The sequence below is a fragment of the Sciurus vulgaris genome (assembly GCF_902686455.1).
Source record: "Sciurus vulgaris genome assembly, chromosome: 15".
NCBI lineage: Eukaryota > Metazoa > Chordata > Mammalia > Rodentia > Sciuridae > Sciurus > Sciurus vulgaris.
Window position 1 is genome coordinate 88440492 of NC_136476.1, and position 19057 is coordinate 88459548.

The window sequence follows — 19057 nt, forward strand, 5'->3', positions numbered from 1 at the left end:
GGGGACTAGGAGGACGGCGAAGGTGGTTTAACTGACAGAAACCGTGGTCCCTAAAAAGGAAGTAAAAATGAATGCCAACCATTGGAACCCAGGAACCTGTCCCTCAGGAAGCCCTGTGAGGGGGCTCAGGCCACCCAGGATGCTCAGGGCAGCACTGTGGATAATGAGGACGTCACCCAGGTAGACAGGCCCTGGTACACCCACAGCCACCAAAGATGAAGGTAGCTGCAAAGTCCTGCGGCAGGCAGAGTGGCCTGTGGGTCATTGATTGAACAGCACTGAAGCGTCCACACCAGGGTGCAGGGGCGCGCCGTTCACTTGAGACGGAGGCAGGAGGACCACAGGTTCCAGGCCACCTCAGCAATCTAGTGAAATCTTATCTCAAGAATAAAAAGGCTGATTGGCACCAAAATAGACAGGTAGACCAGTGGTACAGGATAGAAGACACGGAGACATACCCACATAAGTACAGTAACCTCATACTAGACCAAGGTGCCAAAAACTTACAATGGAGAAAAATAGCCTCTTCAACAAAGGGTGCTGGGAAAACTGGAAATCCATATGCAGTAAAATGAAATTAAACCCCTATCTCTCACCCTGCACAAAACTCAGCTCAAAATGGATCAAGGATCTAGGAATTAGACCTGAGACCCTTCACCAAATAGAAGATAAAGTTGGCCCGAATCTTAACAAGATTCCTTAACAAGAATAAGATGGCTGAGGGGTAGCTCAGTGGGAACACATGTGGGTTCAAATCCCCAGTACCAAAAAATAAAAATTAAAAAAAAGAAGAAGCATCTGTACCGAAGGATCCCCTCGCTGTCAACAGGGCCACCCTGGGGCGGAGGGGCGATGCGCAGTCTTGGATGGGTGCAGTGGGGAGGTCTGGCAGCGTTCCTCCTGCTCTGTGAGTAAAGACGCAGGGCGCCTCCTTCACGTCCACAGCTGGGTGATAGGGAGGTCGCCAGCCCGCCCTCGTCACCAGATCCCTGGAACTGTCTGGGTAGCAGGTGCTGCCCCGGGGCCCCTCTCGCCCTAGGGGAGCCCCTGAAGGGAGCAGACCCAGCCAATGGCCACACTGACTGGTGCCAGGGTCTAGACAGGCTTCTCCGCACGCCCGAGGACCCTGGAGGCCGGTGCGGGAGAGTTCAGGGAGTCCAGAGGCTCCAGAGACACAGGCATGAGCAGGGCACACAGCCACCTAGCAAGTACAGAGGGGTCTGAGGACGCTGGTGGGGGAGGAGGCCCGGCCAGCCATGCCAGTGAGAGTGGCTCAGAGCCCCTGCAGCCTGCAGCCACCTGGCCCTGGGCCTCCTGGTGGCCTCTGCACTGTGCCCCATCTGGGAAGTGCAGGAAGGCCCACAGAGGAGAGAAGTCAATACTTTGGGGCAGTAGGGGAGAAGGGGTTCAGAGAGGGACCCAAGATGGGTGTCTCAGGGTGGTCTGGACACAACCTCTACAGGATCTGCTGCCTTTGAGGGCAGGTGGTGTGGGAAGGGCGCCTGCCTGCTGGGGTCCTTTAGACAAGCTCAGGCACCTGAGTCTGAACTCAGCCAGCTCTGGGTGGTGCGGTGAGCCCAGCCCCCTTGGGCCACGGACTGTGACCCTGGTTAGGAAATCCCGGGAGGAGGAGCAGGGGTTGTCCCTGAGGTTGGATAGCATGCAACAGGTTCCAGGCAAGGAGGCCAACTGGGCAATTTTCAGTCTTAAAGGCGTCAATATGGCTGTGTTCCTTAGAGTGCAAAGCGCCTGCCCTCCCCCAGGCACCCGTCCCAGCAGGAAGTGTCAGCAGCTGTGTCCGCCATGAGCAGATGAGTAGGTTCCAGACTCCTCGCAGGCCGCCTGGGCTGCCTGGGCCAAGTGCTGCTCAGATATGGGGATGCAGCAGAATCACACAGAAGCCCGGGGTCAGGTTCCCAGGACCCCGTGGGTCAGGTGGAGCCCAGAAATCTACGATCCAGCCACCTGCAGGGCCCTGGCCACACTCGGGATCCCTGTCCCCGTGACTTGGCCACAGTTCCTCTGCTCGTGGCCCCCTCACCCCCTGCAGGCATGCACTTGACTCTCCCAGGTCGAGACCCCGGTTCCTAGATCTGCTCCGTCTCGCTCCCTCCCAGTCTCATCTATCCAGAGCTCTGGACCTCCTCCCAGTGGAGAGTCTTGCCATATTGGACCCTACCTGGTCATCTCAAGCCTGGGGAGGCCATCTTGGGCATGTCCTCCTCATCAGACATGTCCCTAGTGGCCAGGGGAGTTCAGGAGCAGCTGTGAGTGGTCCAGCGTCCAGAAAGGTATCCATCCAGCGATTCTGGGTGGGCCCTCCTCCTGTCCCTAAGACCCTGCATCCCTCCTGTCGCGCCTGAACATCCCACGGATATTTGTTACCGCCTGCAGCAACAATCTCGCAGTAATTTTCGGAGGTGGACTGGCACTGAACTACTTCTATTACTGAGCTGCTTCCTTGCTTGTTTGCTTGTTCGTTAGTTTATAGAGGAAGAAAGGCTTACTTGCTTTTAGGAAGTTTTAGAGGAAGACAAGCTTTGCTTAGAGCTTAGAGGAAGAGAGACTTTGCTTATCAGGAAAAGAGACTTGCTACATTTTCAGAGAGGCTACTATTATCAGAGGAGCTATTTCTTAAAGGTCTGCTGCTGCTTCTTAGAGGTGCGTCCTGCATCCTGCGATCTTCATTCTGCAAGCTGCAACCTGCATTCTGCAATCTGCCATCATCAACCCACAACCTAGAGGTGTCTGCTTAGTCCTCTGCCCAGTGATCTATCAGAGGTGCTGCCCCTCGGTACCAATCAAGAAAGAATGAGGAATATCTGTTGACCACTAGGGCAGAGGAGACATTAACTAATCAGGCAAAAGTAGATCACGCCGTGTTAACACTAACTATGCGCCACCTCTTGGCTCAACCCAGCCACCATCTTAGGGTTACCCAAACATGTCTTCTGCACCTCCCATTAGATGGTCCACTGCTGTAGGAGTTGGGATTTACCCCTGCTGTGGGCAGCCTTGCTGCCAGAGGAGGAGACAAACTGCAGGAATCTTCCTTCCTGATGCCTTCTAGGATTTTTACCTCACCCCGTTTGTCAGCTGCCACTGGAGGATCCCCACGGGCCTGCTGGGGACAGCGGACTGATCCACTGACCATCCAGACAATCCCTGACTCTCTCTCCCAGGCCTGTCCAGGTGGGGCATCTACAGACCCCAATCTGGCAGGCTTCCCCGCACCAGCTCCACATGCTGTGGTTGGGGCACACGGGTGAGGGGACATGCCCTCCACCCAGTCCAGCAGACCTGGTCTGAACCCCTGCATCCACCTGCTCAGTATCAGGTTCCCCAAGAGCACAGTGAGGCAGCAGCTGTGACAGCTCTGAGGTTCCGAACTCAGCCACCACCTCACCAGACCTGACCACCAAAATGCCAGATTGCTACAAAGGCTCCAGCTGGGGCGGGGACTGGAAGGGGCTACACCCAGCACCCCTGAGGAGCTGGCTGCAGAGGCCACCAAGGGAGGAGGCTGTGCCTTCTGGGGCTGCTGACCTGCTGGTGCTCAGGCCACCTGCCCTCCCCCTGACACGAGTGGGCCTGAGACCGACCCGTCTGCAGAAGCTCAGGCGCCTCTGCCAAGCAGGCCGCTCCAGGACTTGGCTCCTTGACAACCGAGCTCCCCTCCCACCGCAGCACGCCACAGGGACGGTGGCCTTCAGACAGGAGGCAGCGGCAGGGGCTGGGGAGAAAGCCCCTTTCAAACTCCTGCCCTCCTCCAGGAGACGAGCTTCACATCAGAACGCTGTGGACAAGTGTATACAAAATCCCGCCTTTTATTACACTCGTGGGCAGCAGTGTGAGCGCCGGGCACAAAGCAGAACACTGCAGCCAGCACCCCGCCAGGCCACCGCCAGGCCACTGCCTGACTCCTAACACGGGACGACCTTCACAGGGGGCAACCTTACAACACTGCACTTTCCAGGAGACTTGGAAACGCGGTGGGAACTACAACAGGCAGGGACTGATGGACAGGCAGAGCTGTGGTGTGAGGACACCCTGTGACAGGTGAGGATGGGAAAGGCCAGGGAGGTGGTCCAGGCCCCAGCCTCCAGCAGGGACTGATCACAGCGCTCGCACTGGGTAGTAAAATATCAAAAATGTACAGAACAATTACTGAAAAACACAACCCATGATAAATTGAACTTCACTCTTGTAATAAAAAATTAAAAATTTTGTTGCCTCTCTCTGAGCACAACAGACTGGGATCTCTTCCCAGACAGCGCAGAGCTGGCAGGAAGTGTCACAGCGACCTCGAGAACCTTCTGGTGGCACGCACTTCCCCTCGGCCACCTCAGGCCTGAACTGGGCTCCTCTGCCACACCATGTTTCTTGCCCATCAGGGTCAGCATCCTGACAGCCCCTGTGGCACCGGGGACCTAGCAGTCACTCTTCCACAGCTTAATGGTTTTGTCATTTTCTAGTGCAGCCGAGGCGATGATGTTCTCTGTCGGGTGACAAGCCGTGGAGATCACAACATCTGCAAACAGAGGGATCAAGGCGCAGTCCCGCCTGGCCCGCTGGCCTCAGGAGGACAAGGCAACACCCTGCCCAGCCACTGACCACCAGCAGGGGTTTCAGGACAGGGGCTAAAAGTGCTGCTGGCAGCAGGGGTCACTCTTCTGTCAAGGTGCCCTCTGTGCCTCCCACCACCAAGCCCAAGCCCAACAGGGATGCTCAGCCACCACGAGGGCAAGTGCAGATCAGGCAGGGACATCAGCACTAAGGAGCTGGCACACCAGGTCGGCACTGCCAGGTGTCTGCAGCTTTAAGTAAATGGAACCCCAAGACTGCACCCCTCAGACTTCCAAAGGGGCTCACTTGCTGCTCCCAGGACCCAAGTCAAAGAGCAGGGACAGGGCATCTAGGACCCAGGGGGAGGGGGCAACCAAGGACACTGGGAGTCCACAGGAGCCACCCCTCAGAGCCAGGGATGCACGCGCTGTCTGCCTGGAGGTGAGAAAGGTATCCCTGAAAGAGGCCGGAGCCTCTGGGAAACGCAGCTCGCACACCCCAGCCCCTGCTGAGTCACAGAGCCACATGGACATCTGGCAGACAGGAGGAAGGCAGGTAAGGCCCGGAGCCAGGACTGACCAGCTCTGGGCCCCGTGCAGGAGCAGGGAGCATGTCCCAAGAGCAAACTACCCTCCTTAAGCACGTCACCCCACAGGGCCCACCTGTGTGTCCCTGCAGCTTCTGGACGAATCTCCTTGGTCTGCAAGTTCCAGATGTACACCAAGTTGTCCTCAGAGCCAGACACGATCCACTGGTCACCACGCCAGAGGCAACGACAGGGCCGGCGCTCAGCATGGGGACGGACTCACTTCCCAGCCAGGTGCCCAGGCCCCACCCTTCCCACAAGACTGTGCTCAACCCAAAGCACAAAGCTCCCCCTCGGCAGCAGGTCTGCCACTCACTCTGAACCTCACCCCAGTGCACGCTCGGAGACTCAGGCACTCAATCACCAGAGGGCTCCAGGCCATAGGCTGCTCCCTTAAGCCACCAAACCTCAGGTCCTGCTGTCACTCACGTTTAGCCCAGAGTCACCATCTACTCTTAGGCACTGGACTGAGTAGGACGTGACACAAGAGTTCAAACCAGGAGGGCAGGCCAGGAGAAGGCATACCCCACTCAGTGCACAAGGGCCTACCAGGAGCAAGCAGCTCTGCTCCTGGGCCACTCAGCTCGAAGCCACACCCACTGCATCCAGACTCCAGGAAGGCAATGGCTGGCCAGCTGCAGCGGCCCCACAGATAGGCTGGGCCCAAGAGTAAGGTGGGCCCAGCAGCAGAGGGGAGAAGACGCCCAATGCGCTCCACAGCAGTCTCCAACACTTGGTCTGCTGTGACCTGACTGGTCAGAACACACAATGTGTTGTGGGCACAGGAAAACTCTAAGGACATGAGGTGGGAAGAGGAGGGGAGCTGCTCCAAGGGGCACTCACCTTCCCGCCAGTCACAGAAAAATTGGCAAAAATGCAGTACTTCTCATTCTTGTGCCCAGTGTATGTCTTCAGGCACTGAAAAGGCAGGACACAGGCAGGGTCAGGGCCCCAGGGTTCCCTTTGTGCTGGAGAATTCCCAGTTCTGAGCACAGACTGCTGGCTGAACTTAACTCTGGAAAGTGCTCCAGACACAAGAGCCCAGTCCAACCCACAGTCCAAGCTTCAACCTGCAGACTGGCAGCCCGAGAAAGCACGGGCATGTGAGGCCCCGGGCCCCTCCTGCTACGGCTCCCGGGTCTGCCATACCACCGCCAAGGACCCCAGGGGACGGTGCAGAGCAGGCTGAGCCAGCCGCCCGCGCAGAGCTCACCTTGCCCTTGCTGTAGTCCCAGAGCTTCAGCGTGCTGGAAGACAGACAGAGGTGAGGGCGCTGCCACACCAGGACGACCAGCCACGTCAGCACCAGGCACAACACTGGTGGGACTGGAGGGCCTGGGAGCCCACCCACCAAAGGAAGGGCACCCGGCACCAGAGGGACCCGCAGGTCCACCAAGTCCAGCAACCTGATGGCACCCTGAAGCCAGCATGAGAACCCCACACATCAGCAGCTACTGGGTCCTAAAATCCCTAAACCAGCCCTGCCAGTGGCTCAAGGCACAGGCTGGACCTGGCTTCAGCCCCAGCCACAGTGGAGCCTGGACCACTCCCCAAGCACAAAGAACCCCACAGCTGCACACCAATGGGGGACGCGCACCCGGCACCGGAGGCGGGCCGCCCGCCCTGCCCCTCGTGCAAATGGAGCACTTACTTGTCCAGTGTGGCAGCCAGGATGTATTTGCCATTCGGAGAGAACTTCACAAAGGACACCGGGGGGTTATCATCATCTGCGTGAAGAACAGGCAGGCCGACTCACACAGACCAGGACGGCCAGACACGCTCCCCGCCACCGTGCGCGACAATCGTGTGAGGCCGCTGCCACCAGTGCAGCACCACCACCCCCTGGCAGCCCCCCTTCCCACCTGTGGTGGCCCTGCAGTGTGTTCTTCGGGCCTCACGTCCTGGACCCCCAGGGCCCTCACACCCCAGGACTTGAAGAACCCAGTGCCTGCGGGGCCTCCCCAAGTCTGGAGACGCCTGAGGGGCCTCCCCAGTCTGGGGACACCTGGGGCTCAGGGTACTGGCTGCCCCACAGATGGAGGTCTGCAAATCCCTGAGGAGGCTGGGCAACCTCCCCAGGAGCTGGCTTGAGAACCACGGCAGAGGCCTCCCCTCACTGGCTGGACCACCGTGCCCGCCCCTCTGCGCCACACACCCTAGTTCTAAGGCTCGAGGTGGAGCCTGCAGACACGGCCCGTGTCCACTGAGGTATGTTGAGGTCCACCTCCAGGACACTAAGATGTGCGTTCACACCGCGGGGCCAGGGCGCTTGCCCTCTCCCGGGTGAGGAGGGGAGGTGCTGCCAGCCTCCAGGGCCCCCGTGCCCCGTGCCCAGCACACGGCATTACACCTCGGGTCTGCCCGGGCCTCTGCTCGCTGGGGCTGGCCACCCACACTGAAAAGGCACACGAGGCAGACTGAAGCTCGGATCGCCCGGCTCGCCAGCGTGCTTCAACCCAGTCCACTCTAACCAGCAGGGCACCCAACATGCCAGCTGCCTGGCCACTCAGGCCTCAGCATATCAGCTGGCTGGGCCTGAGGAGAAAGGGCCACCCAATCCTCCCGCCCTCTGCCCTGCCCCTCAGGCCTTCTTCCACCAATTCCTGCTCAAGTCCTGGCCCTGCGGCTTGCAGCCTGCATCCCACAGCTCAACGAGCCACAAGTCAAAAATATGTAAGACAAAAAATTCCAGGAAGTTCCAGAAAACGAAACTTGAATTTGCTGTGAAACAAGCACTGCCTGGGTCCGCAGGGACACGGCCTTCAACGGCGCACAGGTCCTGCTCCAGGCACACCCGCCAGCCTCGCACCCTGGCCAGGGTGGAGCCCAGTGCTGCTGGGGCCGCCCCACCCTGCGCCGCAGCTGCACCTGCACCGCACAGGCACCTCTCCTTGTGAACATCTCTGAACACGTACGACCACTCAGGAGCAGCCTAGAGAGGAGGACACGCGGCCCTACACTGATGCTACGCCCTTCTAGACAAGGGACGGAGCATCTGAGGGTGTGGTGGGTCCTTGAGCCAATCCTCCAGAGACAGGGAAGTGACTGTGCTTGCTGCGTGGCTTCAGACCCATTAAACGGACTTCTCTGTGCCTACAATGCCTGCTCTGTAAAATGAGGACACCCCTGCTGGCAGCTGGCTGAGGGCGGGTGGTGTAGCAGGAGCACACAGGTGTACATGTGCAGCACCTCCCTGCTCTCTGTGCAGCAGGACAGGGCCTGGCGGAAGGCGCTGGGCATGGACTGGGAGACGTGCTGACGCGTGGTTACGATTCTTCTGTGGGTAGTAAGAGTTTGGGCTCCCAAAGCAGGAAGGCACAAGGCCGCCGTGCAAGTATACTGTCCCTGATTCATGGGGCCACACCAAGAGCTTCGGGACAATGACTAGCCTCAAGACTGCTTCCCAGGTGGCTACACTTGAGGTGAGACCCGCAGGGTGACCCACCACCCAGTTCCCACCACGCCTGGCCCTTCTGTGCCAAAGCCTGAAGCTGTGGTCCTCCAGGCCTGCAGTGATTGGGCCCTGGACACCAATCCTCCCAGCGGATACCCTTCAAATCCCACTTCTACCTGCCCTGCCCAGCCATGCCAGGTCTTTCCCCTCCCACCTGCCTGCTCCCAGGTACCTCTGTCCACCTCAGCAGCACCTAAACAGGGGGACACACTTCCCCAGAAAGGCAGCAGCCAGGGGTGGGCAGGGGCAGCAGAGTGCAGGTGCTCAGAGGACACAGTGGAGCAGCCCTGAGCAAGACCAGACCACACAGGCCAAGGGACCCCAATCTGGCCTGAGAGAAGACAGCAGCAAGTGTCATGAGGAAAGAGAGCTCAACAGGAAGAAGGTGCTAGTAAGAGAAGGATTGACAGTGAAGAGGAAGAGGGGGAGGCCCGGTGCTGGCCAGGCCCACCCATGGCCCACACTCACCGATGAGGGTCTTCAGGCACTGGCCCGAGGCAGTGTCCCAGATGCGGCTTCAAAGCAAGAACAAAACTGTGAGAAGTGAAGCCAGCTGCCACCACTGGCTTCACACCAGCAGCCCTCACACCCTGGACACCCTGCCGTCCTCCCACCATCTACACACTGCCTAGGCACACACCTGTGAGCACAAGCGGCCTCCACAGCCCAGGGACTGGGTAGGCACTTTTGCAGGAGGCAGCCCAGGCCAAGGTGCACGGCAGGGTCCCTGGCACACAAGCACACCAGGCAGGGCAGGCCCTCCTACAAAGGAGGCTGGTGCCGTTTTCTGGACACCCACCCCGTTGGTTCAGCAGCAGGAAACCAGGACAGTCATGCCAGCCTCCAACAGCACCCGCTTCAGGGCTCCTGTGACCTCTGCCAACACGCACAAGGCCGCCCTGCACTGTGTCAGCACGCACACTTCCAGAGAGACCGGCACGGTGCTGGCTGGAAGGGGAGACTTGCTAACCATTATCTGTGGACAGACCGTCTCCCAGTGTAAGTCCCCGTCCCCAAGCTGGGTTGCACTCCTTGTACCTCACGTTGACAAGACCCTATGGCTGCTCTGGCTTGGCCTCTTCTCCCCGCCCACAGGACGGACCCCACAAGACCCCCTGTGTGCTTAGCAGGCCGCCTCGGCTCTGAGAAGCCTCTGAGCTGGCAATGGCCCTCCTGCTCTGCATCTTCTCCTCGTGCTGCTGAGCCCACTCCTCTGTGGGCCTTAAACCCCTCCACCCAGCTGCAGCAGGAACCCAGAGGGATTCTAATGCAACCACTGCACAGTGCAGAGGCTCTGGGCGAGGGACACGGACCTCCGGGCTGTGGTGCCCGCCCCACCCTGCACTGGCAGGTGTCCATCAGATGCCGCGTTCCCTGCTAAGCACACTCCTGGCAGCTCCACGGGCCTGCTCTCCCGCAGAAGTGTCCCAGTCTAGCTGCAACTCCCAGCGGACAAGAAAGCAGTCCACCTGGGCCAGTGCACAGCAGGCCACAGCAGCAGGGCTGGGGCTCAGAGCTGGGTCCTGCCTGTCACTAACAGCAGAGGGACGACTGGCAAGTACTTATGCCAGTCATGGCTTCCCAAGTACAAAGTGGGGATGAGAAGAACCAGGCCATGCTGAAGGATTAAGTGGGTGAACACTGGCAAAGCGCCTCGAGCTTTATCAGTGCTTAGTGTAAAAATGTTAAGAACACACAAAGCATCACATATGAGCATCCACCCAACCTCACACAACCGTTTTCCTTTGTCACATTAACTAGGATGGCTACTGGTGCGAGGGAAGGGACAGCCAGGCAAGCTTTTCTCCTGGCTAAGGCCAGGTGGTTCAGCTTGTCACCACACACCACAGGATTTTCCAGCTTCCAGTCAATAACCAGTGGCCCCTCCAGCCAGCCACGGGTGACCAGGAGGAGGGCTGCCAGATTTGCTCAGGCACCTGTCTCTACTGATAATGACCCACGTGGCTGGTGCCTTCAGCGTTACTAGGGACCAACTGTCTGGGGTCTGCCGTTTCCACCCTGTCACTTTCCCACAGATCCACTGGGTCACACGGTATTTTTGGGGCACTCTCAGGTTCAGCTTGCTGGTATTTTCCTCTGGGCTGCGGGTGGACCAGCATTCCTCCCTCCCTCTCACTGCCGAGTCCTCCAGCACCAGGGGTCCCGCCTTCCCCCAACCACTTACAGGTAAGGAGCCATCCCCAACCAGGACTTAGTCAAGGCTCCAGGCACAGGGCAGGGGGTAAACATGCGCCTTCCCACATCTCCTCCTCCTCTGGACCCTGAGCACCTCCACCAGGTCAGCATCACCACCCAGGGGACCTGCCTGGGTGTTTCTGCCGAGACCTGTGCTCCACTCCTCTCTCCCCTACACTGGGTGGGAGACCACCTGCCAGGCTAATGGCACCAGAGGGTCACTTTAAGCTGGGTCAGCCCCTCTACACAAGCCCTGAAGGACACACTCAAGGTCTGTAGGGACTACACCTCATGGCTCTCCCCAACCCCAGTCCTGGCCAGTCTCCCTCCCTAGCTCTTCCCCCTACCCACACCGAGTCTGCAGCCCACGGGGATGCACTTCTGGAGAGTGAAGATATGCACCCCAGAGTCAGAAAGCTCGAAAGCAGGCCTGGAATGAGCACGTGCTGATCACATGAAGTAAAATCCTGTCACTTACCAGAGACCGTCGTAGCTACTTGAAACTATCAAGGATCCGTCTCGATTAAAATGGACCTAATGAGAGAGCAGGAAGGAAAAGAAACAGTCCCCAGTCATCAGCAATCACTCCTCCCCCAGCACCTCCCTCAGGACCTAGGACAGTGCCGTGCCCGCCTCACCACATGCTCCTCCTACACCCTGCTCCTTTCCTGGGTGCTGACACACAGCGAATCGGGAGTGACCAGTTCAGCAATGCTCTGCCTGCCCTGTCTGGCAGTCGGTGACAGAGGACACAATGCCAGCCTCCCAGCACACCTTGAGCACTGCAATGACAGCTGAGACCCACCAAGGCCCACAGGCTTCAGGAGGGGAAGCTTCCAGGTCTGTCTGTTCATCTGTCCTGCCAGGGACAGACCAATAGGCAAAAACAGCTAAAAATAACTTCCCCGATTCAACAGTGAAGGAAAGGCAAAGGCCAGAGCACCCCTGCTCTCAGTAACCCAGGCTGGAACCGCCTTCATGAACCTGTGCCCCGCAGAGCCACCAAGAAGCCTGAGTCACAGACACCTGTCTAACTGCTGATTGCAGGCCCTGAAATGGAGGGCTCACCCAAGCTCTCAGCTGGACAGAGGGATCCAGGCTGCTCCACACCTGTCTCAGGACAGGTGAGCTCCCCACATGCCACTGGTTCAATCCGACCTCCACTGACCCAACCACTCACTCCATCTAAAGGTCTGGCCTTGCTCACCAGATAGGGAAGTGGGCTAATTTTTCTTTTTTTTCTGGAGGGGTGGAGGGACTGAACCTCTGACCTTGAACTTGCTTTACAAGTGGTTCCACCATGGAGCAACACCCCAGCCAAGGCACTTTCTGATAGAAAGGACACTGTATCCAACAACAGTCCTCACTCATCAATGACTTATTTCAGTTCTTTTTAAATTCTTTTTTTCCAAGTGAATCTCAGCAGAAATACATGGAATCACAATGCCAGAAGTTAAGAGTCCCACAAGTTTCTGTCACTGACCTGGCAGATATGACCCAGAACAAGTCTTTTTACAAGCATAACTGCCTTGCTCCCTGCTCTTTTTCCTATGTAAGTCAAGCCACAGGGAAGCCCCTGGTGCCACCACGCAGGGACGGGGCTCCAGCTCTGTGTGCTCCACCACCCAGGCACCGCAGAATTCAGCAGACTCTGCCCTGGATAGCCGCAGCCTGGTCCCACACCTACCAGGGACCTACAGCACCTGGCTGTGACAACCAAGTCTCCAGATGTGGTGAAGGCCACATCCAGAGGGGCTCCTGGAGGGCTGCCACCGCACAGAGCAGCACCTCACCTACTGCTGGGGCCATGGCCTACTCAGGGGCCACGGCAGCCCAGGAACATGCTTGTCAAACAAGCTCAGGAGGGCTGCTGCTGGCCCAGGTGGTTCACTCAGGGACATCTGCTGGACTTCATGGGGCAGTGCAAGACTGTGGCAAGGTCCCTCACAGCTACAGTCCACAGCAAGAGGAACAGGCAAAACTGGTAGGCTTACTCACCCTTAGATACCGTTCAACAAGGACTACTGAAAAGATAGAGAAATATCTGACACTTCTCAGCTGTGCTGCCCCTGCTCAGACCACGTGAAACCACTTGGTGCAGCTCCGAGCTTCCTGATGGCCATCACTGCTTCTACTGTCCACACAGGGAGCTGCTCCTGCAGCGCCAGGTCCTTAGCCCACCACCTGAGGGCTGTCCCTAAAAGTCTCTCCAACTGACAGCCCCCCGCTGCCCACACTCAGCCTTTCCCGTTGAGGCTGCTCTGCGTCACAGCAACGAGACAACAGGCCCCCAAGCTCACAAGCCTAGTTCTATGTTCCACTCAACTACCTGCCAGCAAAAGTGGCCCATTCGATGTGGCTTTTCCATCCAACTGACATTCAGGTTCGAGGCAACACAGTCCACACGGGAGTAGGGGAAAGGTCCAGCAGCAAGGCAGAGCCCACAGGGGATGAACTGCCAGCGAGAGCTCTGAGGGGCGATGCACTGCTACAGCCAGGCAGCACCCAGTGTAGTGGACACAAAAACACACAGCGGAGAGCGAGTGGGCGTGTGGGCGGGGCTCGGCAGAGCAGCAGGGCTGACAAAGCCATTTGGGGCCAGAGGAGACCGCCAAGCACACGCAGCCCAGTCTCCTGCTCCGAGACATGCCTGCTCACTGTCCCCGAGTGCCAACACTGTGCAAGCCAAGTCACTGCACAAGTGAGGTCGCCAAATGTATCCATCAAAGTAACAAGCCCACAGTGGGTCCCAAAGCCATTGATACACACAACAAGAACGCCCAAGGGACCTTCTGAAGCGGCAGACGGCAGCAGACAGGACCACTACCCTCTAGAAACAGAATGGCAGCAAGGAAGGCCAAAGACATGCAGAGAACAGAAGCCCACGGTCGACATCGCCAGCTCTCAGAACCTGCCTGGAGCTGAGCTCAGGAGACTCCTCCCCTCGCCTGCCTGCCTTTCCACTGAGTGCACACAGGTGAGCTTTGCAGGAAACCGCGGGAAGACAGCCCTGCAGCCCTCACCACTGTGATGCTCCCAAGTCCTGGCATCATGCTCAGGGACACCATTTTCCTGGCTCACTCATAATCCCATGTGAAAGTCAGCTCTACCCTGGGGCCTCATGTTCTGGAGGGCAGGGTCTGGGAACAGGGGTCAGGCCAGGCCCACGCAAACTGCTGCCTGGGTGCCTCTACAGCAGAATATCCCCTGCATTAGCAGCACCTCTGGGCCAGCAAGGACCAGACTGCACATCTGCCTGAAGTGTGGCCTCAACTGGGCAAAAGCTTTCCAAAGCCAAAAATGATTAAAATCCTGCACCACCAGGACTTCAAAGAGAGCAGTTCCATCAGGCACAGAGGCGACACGGATAGTCTCAGTTGCTCAGAAGGCTGCAGCAAGAGAATCTCAAGTTTGAGACCAGCCTGGGCAACGTAGTAAGACCCCATTCCAATCGTGAAAACTAAAGGAGGACTGGAGCTGCAGCTGGTTAGCACTAGTGGTCCCGCACCAAGAAAATGACTAGCGAGCCACCTGTGCTGGCCAGCAACAACCACACACGGCCCTTGCAGGACGCTTCCACTCTCCAGCACAGCCGCCAGACTGCCTGGGGCTCTCACTAACACAGACCTTTAAGCCCTGCCTGTGGGATGCTGGGATGGAAGCCAGGGTCTCGTGAGTGCCCAGGAAGCACTCAGTCCGAGCTTCACCAAGTCTTGGGCCACTCTTTTAAATGGCAGTCTGTACTTTCCATGGAGTCTGACTCCTGTCCATCTGTTCTGCACCCTGAGAAGTGTGAGTGCAGAAGTGTGAGGGGACACAGACCCCTGCCCACAAGGGCTCCCAGGGTTCTCGCCATGACTGGGCCAGCCCTGCCACCCCATCCGTCAAAGCTCTCGCACACAAAACTCACCTAACTGTGGTCGCCCTGCCTGCCACGCAGCTCCCTCTTCTCCAAACACCCTTCCAGGAGTAGCCAGCCCCATCCTGTGGGCATGTCCCCAGGCACCCCCACCTCTTCTCCACAGCACACAGGCCTGAGGTCTCTCGGCCCCAGAGGTGGCACACCATCACAAGTGTGCCGGGGAGGCCACGTGCGCCCGTCAGGGGACTTACAGCTGAGACTGGATCCGAGTGAGCCGGCAGCGTCTTGAGACACTTCCCCGTTTTCACGTCCCATATCCTCACACTTTCATCAAACTGAAGACAAGAGGGGCAACTGAAGTGACTACAGGAAGGAGGCGCCATGCCAGAGGCCCCAGAGCCCAGACCTGCCCGTCCCGTGCTGGGCATGGCACAGGAACCGCACACCCACCGCGCCTCCCAGAGGAGAGAGCAGCGCACTTACAGACCCTGAGACGATGAGGTTGGACTGCGGGTTGAAGTTGCAGCAGAAGACGTAGTTACTGTGCCCCTTCAGTGTTTTCAGACACTTGCCCTGAAACATAGCGGCATGGGACCATGTGGCTCCAAACACCAGTACTGACCGCGAGAGGCCAGCCATCCCCGTTCCACCTATCCTGGCCCCCTGCCCTCCTCCATACCTCTCCCCACAGAGGACCAGTGTCACTCACCGAGCTCACATCCCAGATCTTCAAGGTTTTATCATCGGAAGCAGAAACAAGGAGATTGGAATCTGACGACCAGGCTACGTCCGATATTCCCTTGAGGAAGAAAACATGGTAACTGTTCTCCAGAACAAAACACACTGGCCAATAAGAGGCCAAAATCCCAAACACACATCACCCCCCTGGGGAACTCCTTTAGCTGGTGTGAGCCATGGGGAGATACACACAAGGCCCAGAGAAGGTGGCCCTGCAGCCTCACAGACAGGCAGGTGCACACCTGTGGAAGTGAGGTGCTAGAGAACAGCAGCAGGCCAGTCACACCCTGAGGGCACTCAGCTGTACCTCCCACCCCCCATGAGCACCCCAGCCACCTGCTCCTGACACCTACCAGCTTGTGACCAGAGATGGTCTTCTCAAACTTCCCATCATATGCTCCCCAAATTTTAATGAGTTTATCAGCAGCTGAAAGAAATGAAGAGGAGCTAATGCTCAGAGCAGGAGTATCGTTGTGCAGTTACCCAGAGGCGGGAGCCTGGGTTGTTCCCATACCCCGAGCCCCTGCTAATCAGCCCAGATCTCTCAGGGACTGGCAGGCACAGTCACAAGTAGAAGGGGCCAGTCCCCACTCTGATGCTTCACTGCAGGGTGTAATGGGCACAATTTCAACAGGCTGTGATTCTTCAGTTTCAGATAAAGGACCACTTACCACGAGCCCCTGGAAAGCAAGCCCACCCCACTCTGATCTGTAACTCAGACCACCCGTCCCAGTAGCTGAGGTGCTCCATGATACGCACATGAACTTGCCAACCACTCTCCATTGGGGCTGAACTTCACAGAGGACACAGCTTTCGTGTGGCCAGCCAGGGTGAATTTCAGAGCATAGTTTGGTTTAACAGGCGTGGGCTGTTGGAGAGAGTGCGGCTGAAGTGAGCCACAGGAACCAGCACTGCCACACGGACTGACTGGGCCCAGTCACGCCACATGCAGGTCCGCCCTCTGAGCTCAACCATGAGACACCAAGTGCCTACAGACACAAGCGTCACTCTTCACACTGACCACATCTAAGTCTCAGTCCATGACCTCCCCCTCAGAGCCCTGTTTCTCCTGCAGTCCCCCCTCGGCACAGCAACTCCACCATTCCAGGTACATGTCTGAGGTTCCTTGGGGCCCTGCCCTGTCCCCGACACCTGCCCCAGTCACCAAGTCCACAAAGCTCCAGCATGCCCAGGCCTCCCAGAGGGCATCTGAAGGCCTTGCTTCCTGTGCCTGGGGAGGGGGATCTGCAGAACATATGGAATGATGGAAGCGATTGCTCAGAGATGTCTTCTGGGTACCACAGACTTACAGTCAGAACCAACCTCCCCACCACTATTTCCTCTCAGGTGACAGATGTGGGAATCCTGCATGATGGTAGGCACTCATAATATTACGTGGCCAATGAATAAAACTGGCTTATGAGCTCCTGGCTTATGGCAAGGAGCATACCTTGCTCTGTGTGGCAGATGAGGAGGGGGTGGGCTGGGCTCTTGCAGCCTCCGTCTCAGGCTTCTTCTCCTCCGTGGCCATTGCTCTGAAGCCCACTGGGCAGAGAACCTCAGATGAAGATTCACAATGGAAGAGCCTGTCTGCTAATCAAACCCTTTAATGGAAGCCTAAAAACAAATCATTTTTAAGAAAATTAATTTTCAGAACTGGGGGTGTAGCTCACTAGCATGCACAAGGCCCTGGGTTCTATCTACATTACCCCACCGCTGGATTCATTTCCAGGAGAAAGAATAAGAAAGACAATCATTTGACCATATTGAGTCCTTCTGCAAAGAAACTGTTCCAAACTGGAGAACATAACTACTACCCTAACTCCAGGCCACGTTTCTCAGACACCACCAAGATACTCCTGCTCTTACCCCTTCTGTGATCCTAAGAGACATCCCACCCACAGCAGGGCTTCCTATAGTGTTGTCCAGGCATCTGCAGGAATGCAGCACAGAGAATGCCAACAAAACTCAAGGAATTCCAGGAGACTTTGACATATCAAAAAAAAAAAAAAAAAAAAAAGAAAGAAAGAAAAGAAAGGCTTCTTGACAGAAACCAACCTGTCAGATGTCAGGACACTAAGCTTCAGGGCACACAGTTTGGGAGCACATCCAAACCATAAAATAAGTCCAGGGAATGCAGCCATGTTAACACCCTACGTGAACACAGGAGCACGCAGCCAGCAGCCAGCACCCACGGGTGGGCTTCACTGTTGCCTGCACAGACTGCAGATGCAGTCTGCCTTCCAGAACACTGACATTCACAGGACTCCCAAGCCCATGCAGTACTACCGAAGAGCCGCAAGAGTACACCACAATGGGCTCTGCCTCTAGAGTTTCCACATCCTCCCCTCTGGAGAAGCAGCCCAGGGTGCAGCACAGGCATCCTGCATTAAGACTCACGCTGCAGAGGGAAAAAACTGCAGCTTAATCCAGCTTTGGTGTGACAATGTCAGTCCAAAACCTGTTGTCAGCGACCATTTCATCTAACAACAGATCCTGGTACAAGGGACACATCATAAAAAGGGAAACCAATGACATGCTTGCAAATACCACTGGTCTTCCCCGGTACCCAAGGCTAGCTCTACCATTTGCCTAATGAGTCTGCATGCTGTAAATTCTAGCTATGAGCTTTAGACTTTAGTATTGCACAGGTCCCATGCAACACTTGGGCAAAACAGGCCATCAAAAGGAGCATGTCTCAAAGTCTTCAAAGGGAGAGAAAATACAACCCCATTGCACATGACAAAGATGCAGCCACACTGTCACCTGCAATAGATTCCACCCAGAGATGGACAGTGCTGTGTGCCTCAAGCCCAGTTATCGTGGGCATGGGGGTCCTGCAGACCTCTCTGGGGACAAAGCTGGTGCACAGTCAATGCCAGCTGCTTGCTACTTATCCTTAATGCAACCTGGCCACCCCAATGTAACCCCAAGGCCACCATCTCCTTTGTAGACTGGACATGTAGCAGGGAGACAGGAGCCAGGGAGACCCAAATGAAGCAAAGAGCTGAGCAGTCCATTTCAAGGACCTGAGCCCTGCCCCTACCCCAGTGAAACACACCAGCACAACACAAGGGGCTGTGGGGCTGGACTTCTGAGGCCACTGGGGGGTGGGGGCTGTGGAAACAGCACCTTCTAGCCTAAAGCAGGATTCACCTGGAGGTGGGCGGTGACTCCTGCAGACAACTGGGTGTCCCCTGGTGAGAAACAACACAAGGATGGTCTTAGTGAGAAATCTCTGGACTCGTGGGACATTTAACATGTAAGAGAATCAAGCTCCCACTGCCCCAGTGGGGTCCAAGGCTGGGCATCTTTCCCGAACGCCCGGGGTTCTAGGAAACGCTGAGGCAGGCGGCCAGCGGGTTAGGGGCTGGGCCTTGGGGAGGAGGGCGCAGGAAAGGCGATCTGGGGTGGCCTCGCCGCCGCGCCGGCAGCCCCAGCCCCAGCCCCAGCCCCCGCCCGGTGGGCCTGACCGCAAACGGCCCGACGCCCCAGCGGGGCAGCCTCGGCCGCTCCCGGGCCTCTTCCACATGCAGACCGAGGGCTCGGATCGGACCGGGCGCGCAGGTGAGCGAACGCAGGCGCGGCGCGTCGAACCCTGCGCGCTGGTGGCCGCGCCGGGCGCCTCTCGCTGCCGGGACCGCGGACGCCCGGG

The 19057-nt window shown here is 57.5% G+C and overlaps 1 protein-coding gene across 1 annotated transcript; it reads right to left on the reverse strand.

The window, feature by feature from the left end:
- Positions 1–4187: 4187 nt before the first annotated feature.
- On the reverse strand, positions 4188–18434 carry LOC306645658 (WD repeat-containing protein 5-like). The gene is given in 15 exon segments (XM_079113600.1): positions 4188–4531; positions 5229–5253; positions 5255–5317; positions 5996–6070; positions 6366–6399; positions 6804–6879; positions 9075–9121; positions 11281–11336; positions 14916–14999; positions 15148–15237; positions 15374–15463; positions 15756–15829; positions 16162–16270; positions 16853–17019; positions 17461–18434. Coding segments are annotated over 14 exon segments (1005 nt in total). The 5' UTR covers positions 16934–17019; positions 17461–18434; the 3' UTR covers positions 4188–4430.
- Positions 18435–19057: the final 623 nt, after the last annotated feature.